This window comes from Mirounga leonina, unplaced genomic scaffold, assembly GCF_011800145.1.
Source record: "Mirounga leonina isolate KUSES-001 unplaced genomic scaffold, KU_Mleo_1.0 Mir_454, whole genome shotgun sequence".
Taxonomy (NCBI): Eukaryota; Metazoa; Chordata; class Mammalia; order Carnivora; family Phocidae; genus Mirounga; species Mirounga leonina.
Window position 1 is genome coordinate 16,562,470 of NW_023270763.1, and position 15,290 is coordinate 16,577,759.

Consider the following 15,290-nt stretch of genomic DNA (forward strand, 5'->3'; position numbering starts at 1 on the left):
TTTCCTGCTGGACCGTAGTGTGCACCTGTCCCCCTAGAACATGCTGAGATTTGACCCTAGTTAAAGGTCTTGTGACAACAGGGAACTTGTGTTGGACTTGAGGGGCAGTCATTTGCCTTAAGTGAGGTTATCACCGAGTTTTCAGACAGGAAAGGTGGTCTCTTCAGACAGGAGGGAAGCTACTTCCACTGGCAAGAGAGACGCAAAATGACTTGGAAGTTCAATATTGTCCACTTCATCTGGGTCCAACCAGATGCACCATTCTAGATTTCTAGATCCTATTCTTTCCTGATCAACGCTCTAGTTTTCCCATGATGAATTTGATAATACTGAATTCAACTGTCTTTAAAATTCAGCAACTAGGGCGCCTGGGTGGCTCAGTTGGTTAAGCGACTGCCTTCGGCTCAGGTCATGATCCTGGAGTCCCGGGATCGAGTCCCGCATCGGGCTCCCTGCTTGGCAGGGAGTCTGCTTCTCCCTCTGACCCTCCTCCCTCTCATGCTGTCTCTCATTCTCTCTGTCTCAAATAAATAAATAAAATCTTTAAAAAAAAAATTCAGCAACTACACGATCACATTTTGTGTTTGACTTTTAGCAATATTAGCAATATAGACCTTACATAGCTGGGTCTATGTAAGGGATTGTTCTAGAACTTCATGGAAGCACTCTGGTTCTCAGACTGACTTGTGTTGGGACTTAGTAGACCTGAGCTTGTCATTTTCTGTGATCAAACACACTGAAAGGAATCCATTGTCATTAGTCATTGCCACTGCCATCACAGTCAAGGGCAGTGGTCATTTGAGTTCCCAAGGCAGGTGCTTCATCCCAGTCAGCCACAGGTGACAGCTTTAACTGTGATGTGACTGCATACTGTGGATTACTAGCATACCATTTCCCATTGGCAAAGAACTCAGCACTGCTGAAGTCCAAATGTGACCAAATCAATTGCAAAACCCTATCTTTGTGGGTCTGTCTCCTAGGACCACGCCCAGTACCAGTTATTAGATCAGTCAAGGTCCAATCAGGAGACAGAAGCCACAATGGGAAAGTTTAACATAAAGAGTTATTAATAGGGGCTTGGAAGATTAGAGAATAGCCTAATGAGAGCTAAAGACAATTCTAAAGAATATAGAAGTAGCAGACATAAAGATCAGCTACTTATCTCTAGGGCTGAGACAGAACACCCAAGGCAGAGTCCTCTTCCACCAGGTCTAAGATCCAGGCTTTATCTGAAAGGGCATGGCAGGGGGGCACCTGGCTGACTCTGCCGGAAGAGCATCCAACTGTTGATCTCAGGGTTATGAGTTGGAGCCCCATGCTGGGTGTAGGGATTACTAAAGTAAATAAAACTTAAAAAAAAAAAAGAGGGCATGACAGAAGAGTCAGTAATGGGCACTCCCACACAATGGGACTTCGGAAATCTGTCCTCTGGAGCGTCAGGTGAAGTTGCTAATTACTGAGCACTGCTGTAGAACTAAGACTATAGGAAGTATACTCTGCAGGAGCCCCGTGCTGGAGGGAACTTTGCAGGGCAGGGATCAAGCACCGCAAAGAGTCATGTCATTACAGCAGTCACGCTAGAGCATGCGTACTCTGCAGGAGCCCAGTGCTGGGGAAAACTGCACCAACACAAGAGTCTAGCGCCGGAGCAAGCCGTGCCGTTGCAGGACTCAAACAGAAAGTGCACTTGGTAAAGCACAGTGGGGGAGAAAACCAGATCACTACAGAAGCCAGGTGCTAGGGGCGCCTGGGTGGCTCAGTCATTAGGCATCTGCCTTCGGCTCAGGTCATGATCCCAGGGTCCTGGGATCGAGCCCCACAAAGGGCTCCCTGCTCAGCGGGGAGCCTACTTCTCCCTCTCCCACTCCCCCTGCTTGTGTGCTCTCTCTCTCTCTCTCTCTCTCTCTCTCTCTCTCGCTGTGTCTCTGTCAAATAAATAAAATCTTAAAAAAAAAAGTCAAGCTCTAGAAAGAGCTTGCTCTGCAGAAGTTCAGTGCTAGAGAAGGCTACACGAGGGTCAAGACTGATGGGTGAGTGTGCAAAAGGAGTCCAAGTGTAAGGAATCCACTCACCACAAAGGCAGCATGTGGTCTGCGGTTTTTGGTGTCTGAGTCCAGGAAGAGGAGGTGCAGCAAGGTGGTTGCAAGGTGGGGTCTATGAGCTCCCCCAAAGAACTCCTTACTCTGGACACACATCTAAGGCCCACTAGATGTGCCTACATATATGTAGCCCTGCAAAACTGCACAGCAAAAATGAGAAAACTGAAACCTCAACAGGACTAGAACCAGGAAGGGCATCCCCTTCCTCGTTCAGTGGCCCTCTGGCGCCCTCTCCTGGCAAAGCTTAGCATCACGTTCAGTGCACTGAGAAATGCATAAATGGTCCAGCCCATTATCTCGGAGCAGATACTGGAGGGTGAATTTGGAGCTGAGAGGCAATAAATTGAAAACTAACATAGTAGCAGAATCCCCACATAGGCTCTCTTACCCACAGACTGGGGGACAATAGGGTAGGAAGGACTGAGTGAAAGTCTCTGGAAATTTCCCCTCCCGACAAAAACAACAACCCAGTAAAAATACCACATCCCTGGGAAAAGTGTAGAGATTCATGCCATGGATTCCTCCATCAAAGAATTGAAAGAAGCAGTTGTAGTGAGTCCTATCACATACTCACTTAACCCACAGTATAGCCTGTGCAGAAGTCAGATGGACCTTGGAGAATGACTGTGGACCATCAGAAACTCAAATCAGGGGATGATTCCAATTGCAGCTGCCGTCCCAGATTTAGTACCTTTCCCAGAGCAAGTCAGCAGAGCCCCTGGTATTTGGCATGTAGCTGTTACCTGGCTTTCTGTCCGTGACAGTACAAAGGGTCCACCAGAGCAGTTTCCTTTTAGCTGGCAAGGCCATCATCATGCATCTGCATGCTTCGGGGCTATGTCAGTTCTGCTCTGACATAATGTAATCTGCAGAGATCTTGATCACCTGAACATCCCACGGCACATCACACTGGTCCATTACTGACGGCATTATTGGAGCTAATGAGCAGGCAGTAACAAATACTTTAATTGCCTTAGTAAGACATACACCAACTAGGGGCGCCTGGGTGGCTCAGTTGGTTAAGCGACTGCCTTCGGCTCAGGTCATGATCCTGGAGTCCCGGGATCGAGTCCCGCATCGGGCTCCCTGCTCGGCAGGGAGTCTGCTTTGCCCTCTGACCCTATCCTCTCTCATGTGTTCTCATTCTCTCTCTCTCAAATAAATAAATAAAATCTTTAAAGAAAAAAAAAAGGAAAAAAAAAATCTTGCCGTTAACTCTCACCTTGCTCCCCTACCCCATAAGGCTTTTGTTTGGGAGAGTACAAATCAGTTCAAAGAGACTGTATTGAAGGGTGCCTGGGTGGCTCAGTTGGTTGAGCGACTGCCTTCGGCTCAGATCATGATCCTGGAGTCCCGGGATCGAGTCCCGCATTGGGCTCCCTGCTCGGCAGGGAGTCTGCTTCTCCCTCTGACCCTCCTCCCGCTCATGCTCTCTGTCTCTCATTCTCTCTCTCTCAAATAAATAAATAAAATCTTAAAAAAAAAAAAAAAAAGACATACGCCAACTAGAAAGTGGGAGATAAACCCCACAAAAAATTCAGGGGCCTGCCAACTCAGTGAAGTTTCTGGAAATCCAATGGTCTAGAGTATATAAGGCTGTCCCCTCCAAGGTGAAAGACAAGTTGCACCTCATACAACTACTTACTCCAAAAGAGGCACCATGGTTGGTATAGGCCCATGGATTTTGGAGGTAACATGTCTCATCGATAGAGTCACCTATGAGGGGCCAGTTTGGACTAAGGACCAGAGTTAAGAATAGACTGTGCAGGCAGTTAGGGGGCAGCTCATGCCGCCCTGCCACTTGGTGCTAATGATCTAGCAGAGCCAATGATACCCAAAGTGTCCATGGCAAACAGGGACACCATACGGATCCTCTAGCCGGAACCAGTCAGTATTCACTAATAGCAGAATTAAAGCACAGACTCACAGGATATTTGATTAATGTAGGCCCTTTTCTACACACAACTATTCTACTTTTGAGAAACGGTTTCTGGTTTGCTCTTGGGACTTAGTAGGGACCAAACACGTACCTGGGTGACCTCAGGTGACCACGCAACCTGAGATTCTCATCATGAATTGAGTGTTGTGTGCCCAACATAATCAAAATGTTGAGTGTGAACAGCACTAATGTATTATCAAGTGAAAATGGTATATAAGAGATCAGGCTTGGAAAGATCCAGATGGCATGAGCCATTTATATGAGCAGGTGGTTCCTGTTGCATTGTCTTCTCTCCCTCAATTAATGCCTATGACATCCTGGGGTGGCCCTTATTCCCAGCTAATTGAGGAAGAAAAAACTCAAGGCTATACAGATGAGTCTGTCTGATATGCTGTTGTGACCTGACAGGGACAGGCAGGACACCAGACCCACTTGGATGGGGGTGAAGAAAAGTGGACAGATCTTCAGGAAGAGCATTTGGTTGTTTACTGTGTCTGGCAAGAGAAGGGGCCAGAGGTACACAACTATACTCATTCAGGGGCAGTTGCTAATGGTTTGGCTGGATGGTCTGGGACTTGGAAGGAATAGGATTGGAAGACTGGTGACAAGGAAGTTTGAGCTCTTGTAACCTTTTATTTATTTTTATTTTTTTATTTTTTTAAAGATTATTTATTTATTTGACAGAGAGAGACAGCGAGAGAGGGAACACAAGCAGGGGGGGAGGGAGAGGGAGGAGCAGGCTTCCTGCTGAGCAAGGAGCCCGATGTGGGGCTCAAACCCAGGACCCTGGGATCATGACCTGAGCCGAAGGCAGATGCTTAACGACTGAGCCACCCAGGCGCCCCATGTAACCTTTTTTTAAACAGTCTTCTTCAATCAATTTTATTTTAATTGGAGCTGTTTCACCCAGGGGCCCAGCATGGTTTCTGAGCCCCCTTAGATGGGCTGTTAGCTTTCCTTTATCTGTTCATGATTTTATTTACTCTTAGCAGCCAGAATAGGATACCAGGTCCTCGCAAGCAGGGAAGTGGTATAGGGCAACATTTTCCTCTTGTGGGGGGGCAATGTATTAGTTTGCTAGTCCTGCCATAATAAAGTACTACCAAGTGGTGACTGAAACGACAGAAATTTATTTTCTCACAGTTCTAGGGGCTAGAAGTCCAAACTCAAGGTGTTGGCAGGGTTGGTTTCTTCTGAGACCTCTCTCCTTGGCTTGTAGAAGGTTGTCTTCCCCATGTCTGCATATGATCTTCCCTCTGCGTCTGTGTCTTAATCTCTTCTTATTAGGGACGCCAGTCATATGGCTTAGGGCCCACCCTTATTTATTGTGTGTATGAGTAAAGCGATAGAAGTTTATTAAGTGAAGATACAGAAAAAGCTCAAGAATGAGAGGGGTCCTGACAGGGTTGCCAAGAGGGCCTTTAGGGTTGGTCCTTTATAGAAAGCTAACCAGGGAACTTAAATCCTTTTAACATCTCTATTGATAACACCTTCAACGGTTTCCTTCCTTTTTTAGGGGCTGGTTATTCTTTGTTGGTCACAGGTGATTATCATAAAGACACCCACCCCCACATGCCTAGGGCAGGGTAGGGCCCACCCCTATGACCTTATTTTAAATTAATTGCCTCTTTAAACACCCTATCTCCAAATACAGTCACATTCGGAGGTACTGGGGGCTAGGACTTTAGCATATAAGTTTTTGTGGTGGGGGGAGGACACAGTTTGGCCCATAAGAGCCAATATTGCACAGATTTGAAGACCATTATCCTACTAAGAGGAAGCTTCATCTGTAGGGTTCAAGTGCAGGCAGCAGTCAAGTGTAAGCAGTTTACCTATACAGCTCCCTGCCAGGTCTGCAAAGGTAAGCAGATTAGCTAAGCCCTGCCAGGGTTGCATGTCAGGGGAGGGGGAGGGATCCCGTACTTTTACCCCTCTTCTTGAGTTCTGAGTCATGTTATTAAATCCAAGAATTAATGATTTATCTGTCCATGGTCACTGGCAGCACTGGACCATGACCAGCCTCCCATGTAAAACTTGGAACATGGAGAAATATAACAGAATCCAAGTTTTAGCCAGTAGGTGCACCCTCAAGGGGAAAAGAGAGGAAGGAACTTGAATACGGATATATTTCTCCTTCCTAAGGAAATCAGGAGATGGGGAAAGGCAGGAGTATAGACCAGTAGTCCTCCCTCTACATAGAAGGAAACATTAGGAGTGGGGACAATGTGTCCTCCCCACCAATGTTATGCAAGAGGGGTGCTAGAACCCTTTCCTGAAGGGGTTCCCATGTTCTTTCCCGCTGAGCTCTTTCATGAAACCAAGCATATTAGTTTTATCTTGCCGTATAACAAATTACCCCCAAAATTAGCAGCTTTAAACAACACACCTTTAAAACAGGTCCTATGGGGGCGCCTGGGTGGCTCAGTTGGTTAAGCGACTGCCTTCGGCTCAGGTCATGATCCTGGAGTCCCTGGATCGAGTCCCGCATCAGGCTCCCTGCTCGGCAGGGAGTCTGCTTCTCCCTCTGACCCTCCCCCCTTTCATGCTCTCTGTCTCTCATTCTCTCTGTCTCAAATAAATAAATAAATAAATAAAATCTTAAAAAAAAATAAAAAATAAAACAGGTCCTACGGACTTTGAGCTTAGGGTCTCTTAAGGTCAAAGTCAAGGTGTTGGCTGCGCTGGGGTCTTACCTAGCTCGGGGGAAGAATCCACTTCCAAAGGAGTTGAGGTTGTTGGCCACATTCAGTTCCTTGCTGTGTAGGGCTGTGCCCGATGTTTTCTTGCTGGCTGTCAGCTGGGGGCAGCTCTTTAGAGGCCTCCACGTTCCTCATCACGCAGCTCTCCTCACCTTCAAGCCAGCAACAGCTCAGAATCCTCCTGCTTCAAGTCTTTGACTTCTTTTTCTGCTACCAGCTGAAGAAAACTCTGCGTTTAAGGGGCTACCTGATTGGGTGATAATCTCCATATCTTAACATCAACTGACTTGGAACTTTAATTACATCTTTAGTTAGATCTGCAGAATCCATTCACAGCAGTGCCTTGCTTAGTGTTTGATTGAAAAACCGGGGGCCAGGAATTTTAAGGGGTTATCTTTAGAATTCTGCCTATCACACAAGGAATTCTCATCTTTGCCCCGGACCTTGAGAGAAGGCAGTTCCTCTCTGCCACAGGTTTCTTAGATCCTAGCCCAGCACATGGACAGGAAAGTGTGTTACATGCTCTCTCGTCTGGAGAGACCACAATCAACTCTTCAAATGGCTCATAAATTGCTAGCATGATTGTGTGAATTAGGAAAAGGTACCCCTTCCTTCAAACAATTTACTGCCATCTGTTGGAAATTTGTTGTAATAACTACACAGATCTCTATCAGGAAGTGAATGGCACAATGCGGTGTGTAACTTACACAACTCTGAGCAGTGGCCCTGATCCCAGTGGGATCAGATACATCCTCTGCATTCCAACCACTTGCCCACATTGTGGTCTCTGGAGACATGTTTTCCCAGAACCTTCTTTCTGACATTCGTCATCTATTTTTATCTGTTGATGATTTGGGGGAAATGTGAACTAGAATATCCATCAATTGGCCTGAATCGGGCAGTGAATTAACACACAGGAAAATAAACAACATGTTTTGCCAGTGGCTTGATCTAATCTACTTGGTTATATCCATAAGCAAAAACCCAAGATTTTCTAAGGAGCAAACCCTGAAGTAACAGCGATATTAAGGTAATAATAACAGCCACTAATGTTCCTCTGTGCCTATATCTCTATCCATATATAAATATAGATCAGATATATGCATAATACACATACACTCACATATATACATAATCTCCTTTAATCCTACAGGAACCCTGTTGAGTAGGGATTATTATCCTGACAAGGTAGACAAGAAAACAGGCCTAGTGATGTTATATTACTTGTCCAAGGTCAAGGATAAAAAGGAGCTGAGCCACCTAGCCAAAAACCAAAACAAAAAGCCCAGCTGAGTTAGGACTCACACCGATGCCATGGGATCCAAAGCCCATGCTTCTAACCACTTAAGTGGAGATTAGCTAAGTGCCTAAACCCTGAATTGAGACCTTAACTCCCCCCCTCTTGAAGAGAAGGTAAGGCTGCTCCTCGGGGGGCCTGGGACGTCTTAGCTGTATTCATGAGAATGGCCTGAAGGGAAAAGCGTGGTAGGTCGTTGTTTGTGGCTGAAAGATAGGGATGGCCAGTGGGACTTGGAAGGAGAAAAAATGCTAGGGCCTGTCCTTTTGACCACAGTATCTCCAGCACCTGGCACCCTCTTGGCGCCCAGTTAGCATCTGTTGAATGACCGAAAGCTACCTGACCAACCAGACACCCAACATGCCTGCCAGAGGCCCCGTCTGTGCTTTGTGTCTCCGATGTTTGCCCGCACCACCACCCCTTCCCTCTCCAATCCGTGCGCTCATCGGAACTGGATTTGAGATCATCCTATGCTGCAGGCCCTGGGCCAAGTGTTGTACCTGCACCTGCTCATTTAAGGGGAAGTCAGAACCCCCTGATAGATGATTTCATATTTGACAGGCTTCCGGGCTGGAGAGAAATATTTACTACCTTCTGTACTCTGTCCAATGCTCACTTTATTAGACTATAACAAAAAAGAAAAAAATTGAAAACCATTTGTTTTCCACAGGGGACTTAGGTTTTGATTACAAATTTGACCAATTAAATTACCTTAAATAATTTAACTGTAAAGACAAAGTCAATATGGTGGATTCTTTTGACTACTCGTATGCTTTAAGCATTTACAAATAGAGTAATGACAGCATTTATTACAACCCTGCCATCAAAACTGGTTATAAAAGTGCTAAAACCATGGGTTTAACCTTCTTTTGTCCTTATTCCAACACCTTTCTGAGGTTCCAATTTTTATACCTTTCTAGGGCTTCAGTAATTCTACCAGTTATTATTTTTATAACTTCCTAGAGTTTTTTTTAAGATTTTATTTATTTATTTGACAGAGACAGCACTAGCAGCGGGGGCAGCAGGCAGAGGGAGAAGCAGACTCCCCACCAAGCAGAGAGCCCAACGTGGGGCTCGATCCCAGGACCCTGAGATCATGACCCAGGACCCTGAGATCCTGACCTGAGCCAGAGGCAGATGCTTAACCGACTGAGCCACCCAGGCGCCCCCTAGAGTTTTTGTAATCCTACTAGACCCAAAAGAAAAAGGAAACTGTCTCAGAATAAGCTCAGGTTGCAGGTTCTGGCCAGAGACATGGGATCAGGTGGCACAGCTCTGAGGATTCAAAACTGAGGATCATTAGCCCCAGTGCCATTTATATAAAGTTTTCTTGTTACCTTGGGTAGCTTTTGAGTTTCTTTCTTTTTCTCTTTCTCGTTTATTCTTTCTTTCTTCTTTTTCTCTTTCTCTCTCTTTCTTTTATATGCTTTAAAGAAAAACTCATTATGGAAAATGTCAAACAAATACAAAAGTAAATACAGTTTATAGACTCTCCACGAACCCACTACTCAACTCGAACAATTTCAACTCATGACTACTGATTCTCCTCCCTTATTATTTTGAAGCAAATCTCATACATGATAGAATGTCATCTGAACTGTTTCAGTATGATACTCTAAAAGATTAAGGATTTTATTTTTTGTAAAGATTTTTTAAAGTAATCCGTATACTCAACGTGGGGCTGGAACTTACATTCCCAAGATCAAGCGTCACATTCTCCATGACTGAGCCATCCAAGCACCCCAAGATTAAGGATTTTAAACCACAGTGCCATCATCACAATTAAAATTTTTAAATAATCATTCCTTAATATTGAATATCCAATGTGTTTGAATTTTCAATTTGAATAAATGTTCCATAAGTGCCAACTAAAAATTTTTCAGCTTGTTTGAATCAAAATACAAACAAGACCTAATACATGTAACTGGTTTATATACAGATACTAATTTCTGAAACTTGGTGTCTTTCTCAGAGATGGTACATTCAACTTTTGTATGGCCGTCAATACCTGAACTATTGTCCTTTTATTATGATGAAAGACCTGGTCTGTTGGCACTAGTAAAACCCATTATTAACTTATAATTGGTAAGGTCGCCAAAGTTTCACATATACCCTTCCGTGCCCTTCCCCTGACAGAGGATCTCAAACCTGGCTGCACATTAGAATCTGGACATCTTGGGGTGCCTGGGTGGCTCAGTTATTAAGCGTCTGCCTTCGGCTCAGGTCATGATCCCAGGGTCCTGGGATCGAGCCCCGCATCGGGCCCCCTGCTCGGCGGGCAGCCTGCTTCTCCCTCTCCCACTCCCCCTGCTTGTGTTCCCTCTCTCGCTGTGTCTCTCTCTGTCAAATAAATAAATAAAGTCTAAAAAAAAAAAAAAAGAATCTGGACATCTTTTTTTGTTGTTGAGATAAAATACACATAACATAAAATTTATCATGTTGACCATTTTTAAGTGGACAGTTCCGTAGCCTTAAGCACATTCATTTTGTTGTGCAACCATCACCACTATCCATCTCCAGAACTCTTTTCATCTTGTAAAACTGAAACTGTGCACATTAACTGATAACTCCTCTTTCCTCTTTCCCCCCAGCCCCTGGCCACCACCATCCCACTTTCTGACTCTGAATTTGACCACTCTAGGGACCTCCTATAAGTGGAATCTTACAGTACTTGTTGTTTTGTTTTTTGGCTTATTTCACTTAATATAATGTCCTCATGGTCCATCTGTGCTGTAGCCTGTGTCAGAATTTCCTTCCTTTTTAAGGCTGGGTAATATTCCATTGTATATAATACCCCACGTTTTGTTTATCCACTCATCCATTAATGGACACTTGGGTTGCTTCCATCCCTTGACTATTGTCAATAATGCCACTATGAACACGGGTGTTCAAATATTTCTTTAAGACTGTGCTTTCGGGCGCCTGAAGGCTCAGTTGGTTAAGCGACTGCCTTCGGCTCAGGTCACGATCCTGGAGTCCCGGGATCGAGTCCCGCATCGGGCTCCCTGCTCAGCGGGGAGTCTGCTTCTCCCTCTGACCCTCCTCCCTCTCATGCTCTCTGTCTCTCATTCTCTCTGTCTCAAATAAATAAATAAAGTCTTAAAAAAAAAAAAAAGACTGTGCTTTCAATTTTTTTTTTGGATACATACTCATTAGCGGAATTGCCAGCTCTTTATTTTTTAAGATTATTTATTTATTTGAGAGAGAGCACGAGCGGCAGGGGGAGGGGCAGAGGGAGAAGCAGACTCCCTGCTGAGCAGGAAGCCAACTTGAGGCTCGATCCCAGGACCCCAAGATGACCTGAGCCAAAAGCAGCCGCTTAACTGACTGAGCCACCCAGGCGCTCCTTGCCAGCTCTTTTTTGAGGGCCTGTCACACTGTTTTCCGTAGCGGCTGCACCATTTTACATTTCTACCAACCATGCACAAGGGTTTCAATTTCTCCATATCTTCATCAACATTTGCTATTTTCTGGTTTTGTTTTGTTTTGTTTTGTTTTAACAGTAGCTATCCAAATGAGTGTGATTTTTGTGGTTTTGTGGTTTTCCCATTGTGGTTTTGATTTGCATTTCCCTAATAGTGATGTTGAGCATCTTTTCATGTACTTGTTATCCATTTGTGGTGTTCTTTGGAGAAATGGTTGTTGGATTCCTTTGCCCATTTTTCTGTCAGTTTGTTACTTGTATGATTGTTAAGTTGTGAGAGTTCTTTATCCTGAATAAGAATCCCTTATTATAGAATCTGGGGATCTTTTGTGATGGGACCTGTAGCTCAGTATTTTTATTTTATTATTTTATTATTTATTTATTTATTTTCATAGCCCGATATTTTTTTAAGTTCCTCAGGTTGAAAAGAATTTTCTTAGGAGATGAGGTAATAAGTATGTTGAAGCTAGTTCTCATCAGGACAAATGGGTGCATCATCAGCTAAAACAGGGTTGACATCTCCTCCTACCTGGGTACTGTTTGTATTTATCACTGCTGTTCAGTCATGGTAACCCTGCCTTACCCAGGGTCACTGGGCTCACAGTTTCACAGAGAGAAATGAGTTCATATTTCTGCCTTATAAATAGAAGTAGAGGAATAATAGATGAATCAAAATATCCATATATTTACACTTTCCTATTTATAAAAATCATCAAAATTATACATACCTATTCTCATCACCTTTCTAGTACATCTCCCTATAGGAGTACCTCTAGTACCTGTAGGAGAGTGTACCTGTCTTACAACTACCTTTTTGAAGATTTTATATTTACTTTCTACTTTTGAGTCGTTTAGGGACTCACAGCCTTCCCCAGACGTTTCACTTAAGCATAATGATTGTTACAGATTTTAGGGTGCTCAAATTGTAACAGCTTTGGAAATGGTAGTCCGTTTAATTAGGATATTTGTCTTTGTAACACTACCCCTGATATCCTTGAAAATATCTTTGTTTTCTGGCATCAACAGGATGCTCGTAGATTTTTCTTGTCTAAGAAATGGAATCAGCTACCCTCCAAGGACTCCTGGTTATTTTATTTGTTTTTTCTCTCTCTTTTTTAAAATTATGTTATCCCTGGTTATTTTAATGGTAAATAATATAAGACACCAATATCTGGGCATTAGGGGTATACATGGTAGGTAGTGCCGGGGGCGGGTACTGGACCTCACTTGGTAGCGACAGAGTTGGAAAGAATTTTAAAGTACAGGTTTATATTTGATCTTTCTGATTTAACATAGCATTGCTGTGCCCCACCATCCTGATTGTCTGTGGACCCCCTGGTCACACTGACAGTCCTTTGAGGCTGCCTTTACCATTATCCCCACCTTACAGCTGAACAGACTGCAAGAAGTTAGGTAACTTGTCTAAAATCACACTGCAACGAAGTGCGGAGCTGCCCAGCTCTGTCAAATTTCAGCAGCCGGGCCCCCACAAAGCCCTGCCTCAACCTCCACCTGCTGTCAGAAACACAGAACTCTGTCATTTGCAAAGATTTTCCACCAAGTTGCCCCATTTAAGATTCCCAAGGCAGGGTTTTCCTAGTCTTGGGTGGAGGGAGGAGAAAACACCACCCAGATTCTTCTTCTCCTTCTGCAGGATTCGGGAATGAGAATGACCAGAAGAGCCCTCCACGAGAAAGGTCTGAAGACAGAGCCCCTCAGGAGGCTCCTTCCCAGAAGGGGCCTCCGGACAAACGCCCGGCCCGGCTCCGCGGTGCTGCCGGACACCAGAGCTCCCGGGGGAGGAAGCAAGGCCCCGAGGGCACCCAGGACGATCCCCCAGGGGAAGGGGAGGTGAGCTGGCTCCCCAGGCAAGGCGAGGCCCTTGGGTCTCTCTTGGCCGTCCCAAGATCCAGCCACCGACCCGTGCCGCGAGGGTGGAAAGAGCCCCCCAACCCTACAGCTACCGCAGGCACTTCGGGGCCGAGCGGCCCTCGCCCGCCTCGAACCTAAGGTCACAGCACCCATCTTGCTCGCCACGGACCCCCGCACAGTGAGCGGGCCCACCGGCACCCCAAGTGTGCAAAGGGCTTGGGCACACCTCGGACCTCACCCAGTGCCTGAGGACGCTTCGCCGCCAGAGGCCCCGGCCGCACTGGAGTGTGGGGACCGCAGCGGCCACCTCCTCCCGCACCAGCGCGCCCACCCCCGCGTCCGCCGGCCTCCAGCGTCCCGTGACACCCGGCGGCCAGCCCTGCGGCCGCGTCGCCCCCAGGCCCCGCGAGGCCCACGCACGCGCGGAGACCCCGTCCCCCCGCCCCCCCAGCCACCGAACCCCCATCTCCCGCCCCAAGCCCCATCTCCACCCCTACCCCAACCCCCCCTCCCCCACCTCCACTGCGCCCCCCACCGCCACCCCAGCCCCACCCACGGGAGGCCCACGGAGGCCGGGCCGCGGGCAGGGTTACCTCAAGCACCAGAGGACGCGCTCCAAGAGCTTCTACCCGGTGCCAACCTCACCAGTCCCCTGGGAAACCCCGTGGGACAGAGGCCTTTCTGCCTGGCCCCCGCCCGCCTCACAGCCTGGCCCCGCCGTCCTGGGCTAGTGGGGAGGGCCTGAGGCTTCTGGCAGAGCCCAGAGACCTGGAACATCCCCGCCTGGAGAAGGCCGGGGACACATGAGCCCTGTGAGAGGTTCCAAGGGCTTTCACCAAGCTCTTCCTTCCCAAGTCCACTGCTGGGCCTGTCATATTAGGAAATTATGTCTCCCGTTTACTGAGAGCTTACTCTGTGCCAGGCATTGCGATTTACAGCGATGATCTCATTTAATCCTCACAACATCCCAGTGACACCAGCGTTCTCATGATCGGCGTTTTACAGATGGAGAAACTAAGTCTCAGAGAGGTTAAGGGACCTGCCCAAAGTCACACAGCCAGTATGTACGGAAGCAGCACACAGCCCTGGGTCGGCCTGCCTGATTCCACGGCCCGGCCTGCGGCAGCGGCCCTATTGCTACAAGAGTTAAAGGCGCAGCTTTGACAGGGCATCCAATTACAGAGCAATTACATAAAACTGTATACTAAAATGAGCAGACACTCTCTGGAATGAGATTGCAATAAAACTTGAGCCTTCACATAGTTCACATTGAGACCAAAGCTTCAGGCTCAGCCCATGGATCCCTGAAGTAACCTTTTCTCAGACCTCTGCCTTTAGAGGGATGTTGGCCAAGGAAGCTCTACTCCAGGACCTGCTCCTGTGCAGAGACTCCCTGGAAGCCAGGAAAGATGGACTCTCCATAGTTTGCCATCCCACTGCACTGCTTGGGAAGTTCATCCAGTTCCTGTGGGCTAGGGTATCCAATTTCCCAACAGATACTCATCTTCAGGATTTGGAAATGAGAAATTGGAATTCTTGGGAATTCCTGAAATCATACTACTCTATTTTTCATAACTTTCTGTATTTTTTAATAAATAAGAGTAGTTACAAAGAACTGTAGGCTATAGCAAATATTAAAAAACCAAAAAATACCAGAGAACATTATTGGGTAACATTTGAGTAACAAAATGTTTTTTTTTTTTTTTTTAAGATTTTATTTATTTATTTGTGAGAGAGAATGAGAGACAGAGAGCATGAGAGGGAGGAGGGTCAGAGGGAGAAGCAGACTCCCCGCTGAGCAGGGAGCCCAATGCGGGACTTGATCCCGGGACTCCAGGATCATGACCTGAGCCGAAGGCAGTCGCTTAACCGACTGAGCCACCCAGGCGCCCTGAGTAACAAAATGTTTAAATCTTCAACAAGATATCTGTACCACACAGCAGTATGTGTTGAAATTGCC

General features: G+C 46.2%; 1 protein-coding gene across 1 annotated transcript in view; it reads left to right on the forward strand.

The window, feature by feature from the left end:
- The window catches only part of BCL7C (BAF chromatin remodeling complex subunit BCL7C), a 41,893-nt gene extending 28,125 nt beyond the window's left edge, over window positions 1–13,768 (forward strand). The window contains exon 6 of the mRNA XM_034988836.1: window positions 13,113–13,768. Coding sequence (XP_034844727.1) covers window positions 13,113–13,313 — 201 coding nt within the window. The 3' untranslated portion in view covers window positions 13,314–13,768. The remainder of the gene's footprint in view (window positions 1–13,112) is intronic.
- The last annotated feature ends 1,522 nt before the right edge of the window (window positions 13,769–15,290 follow it).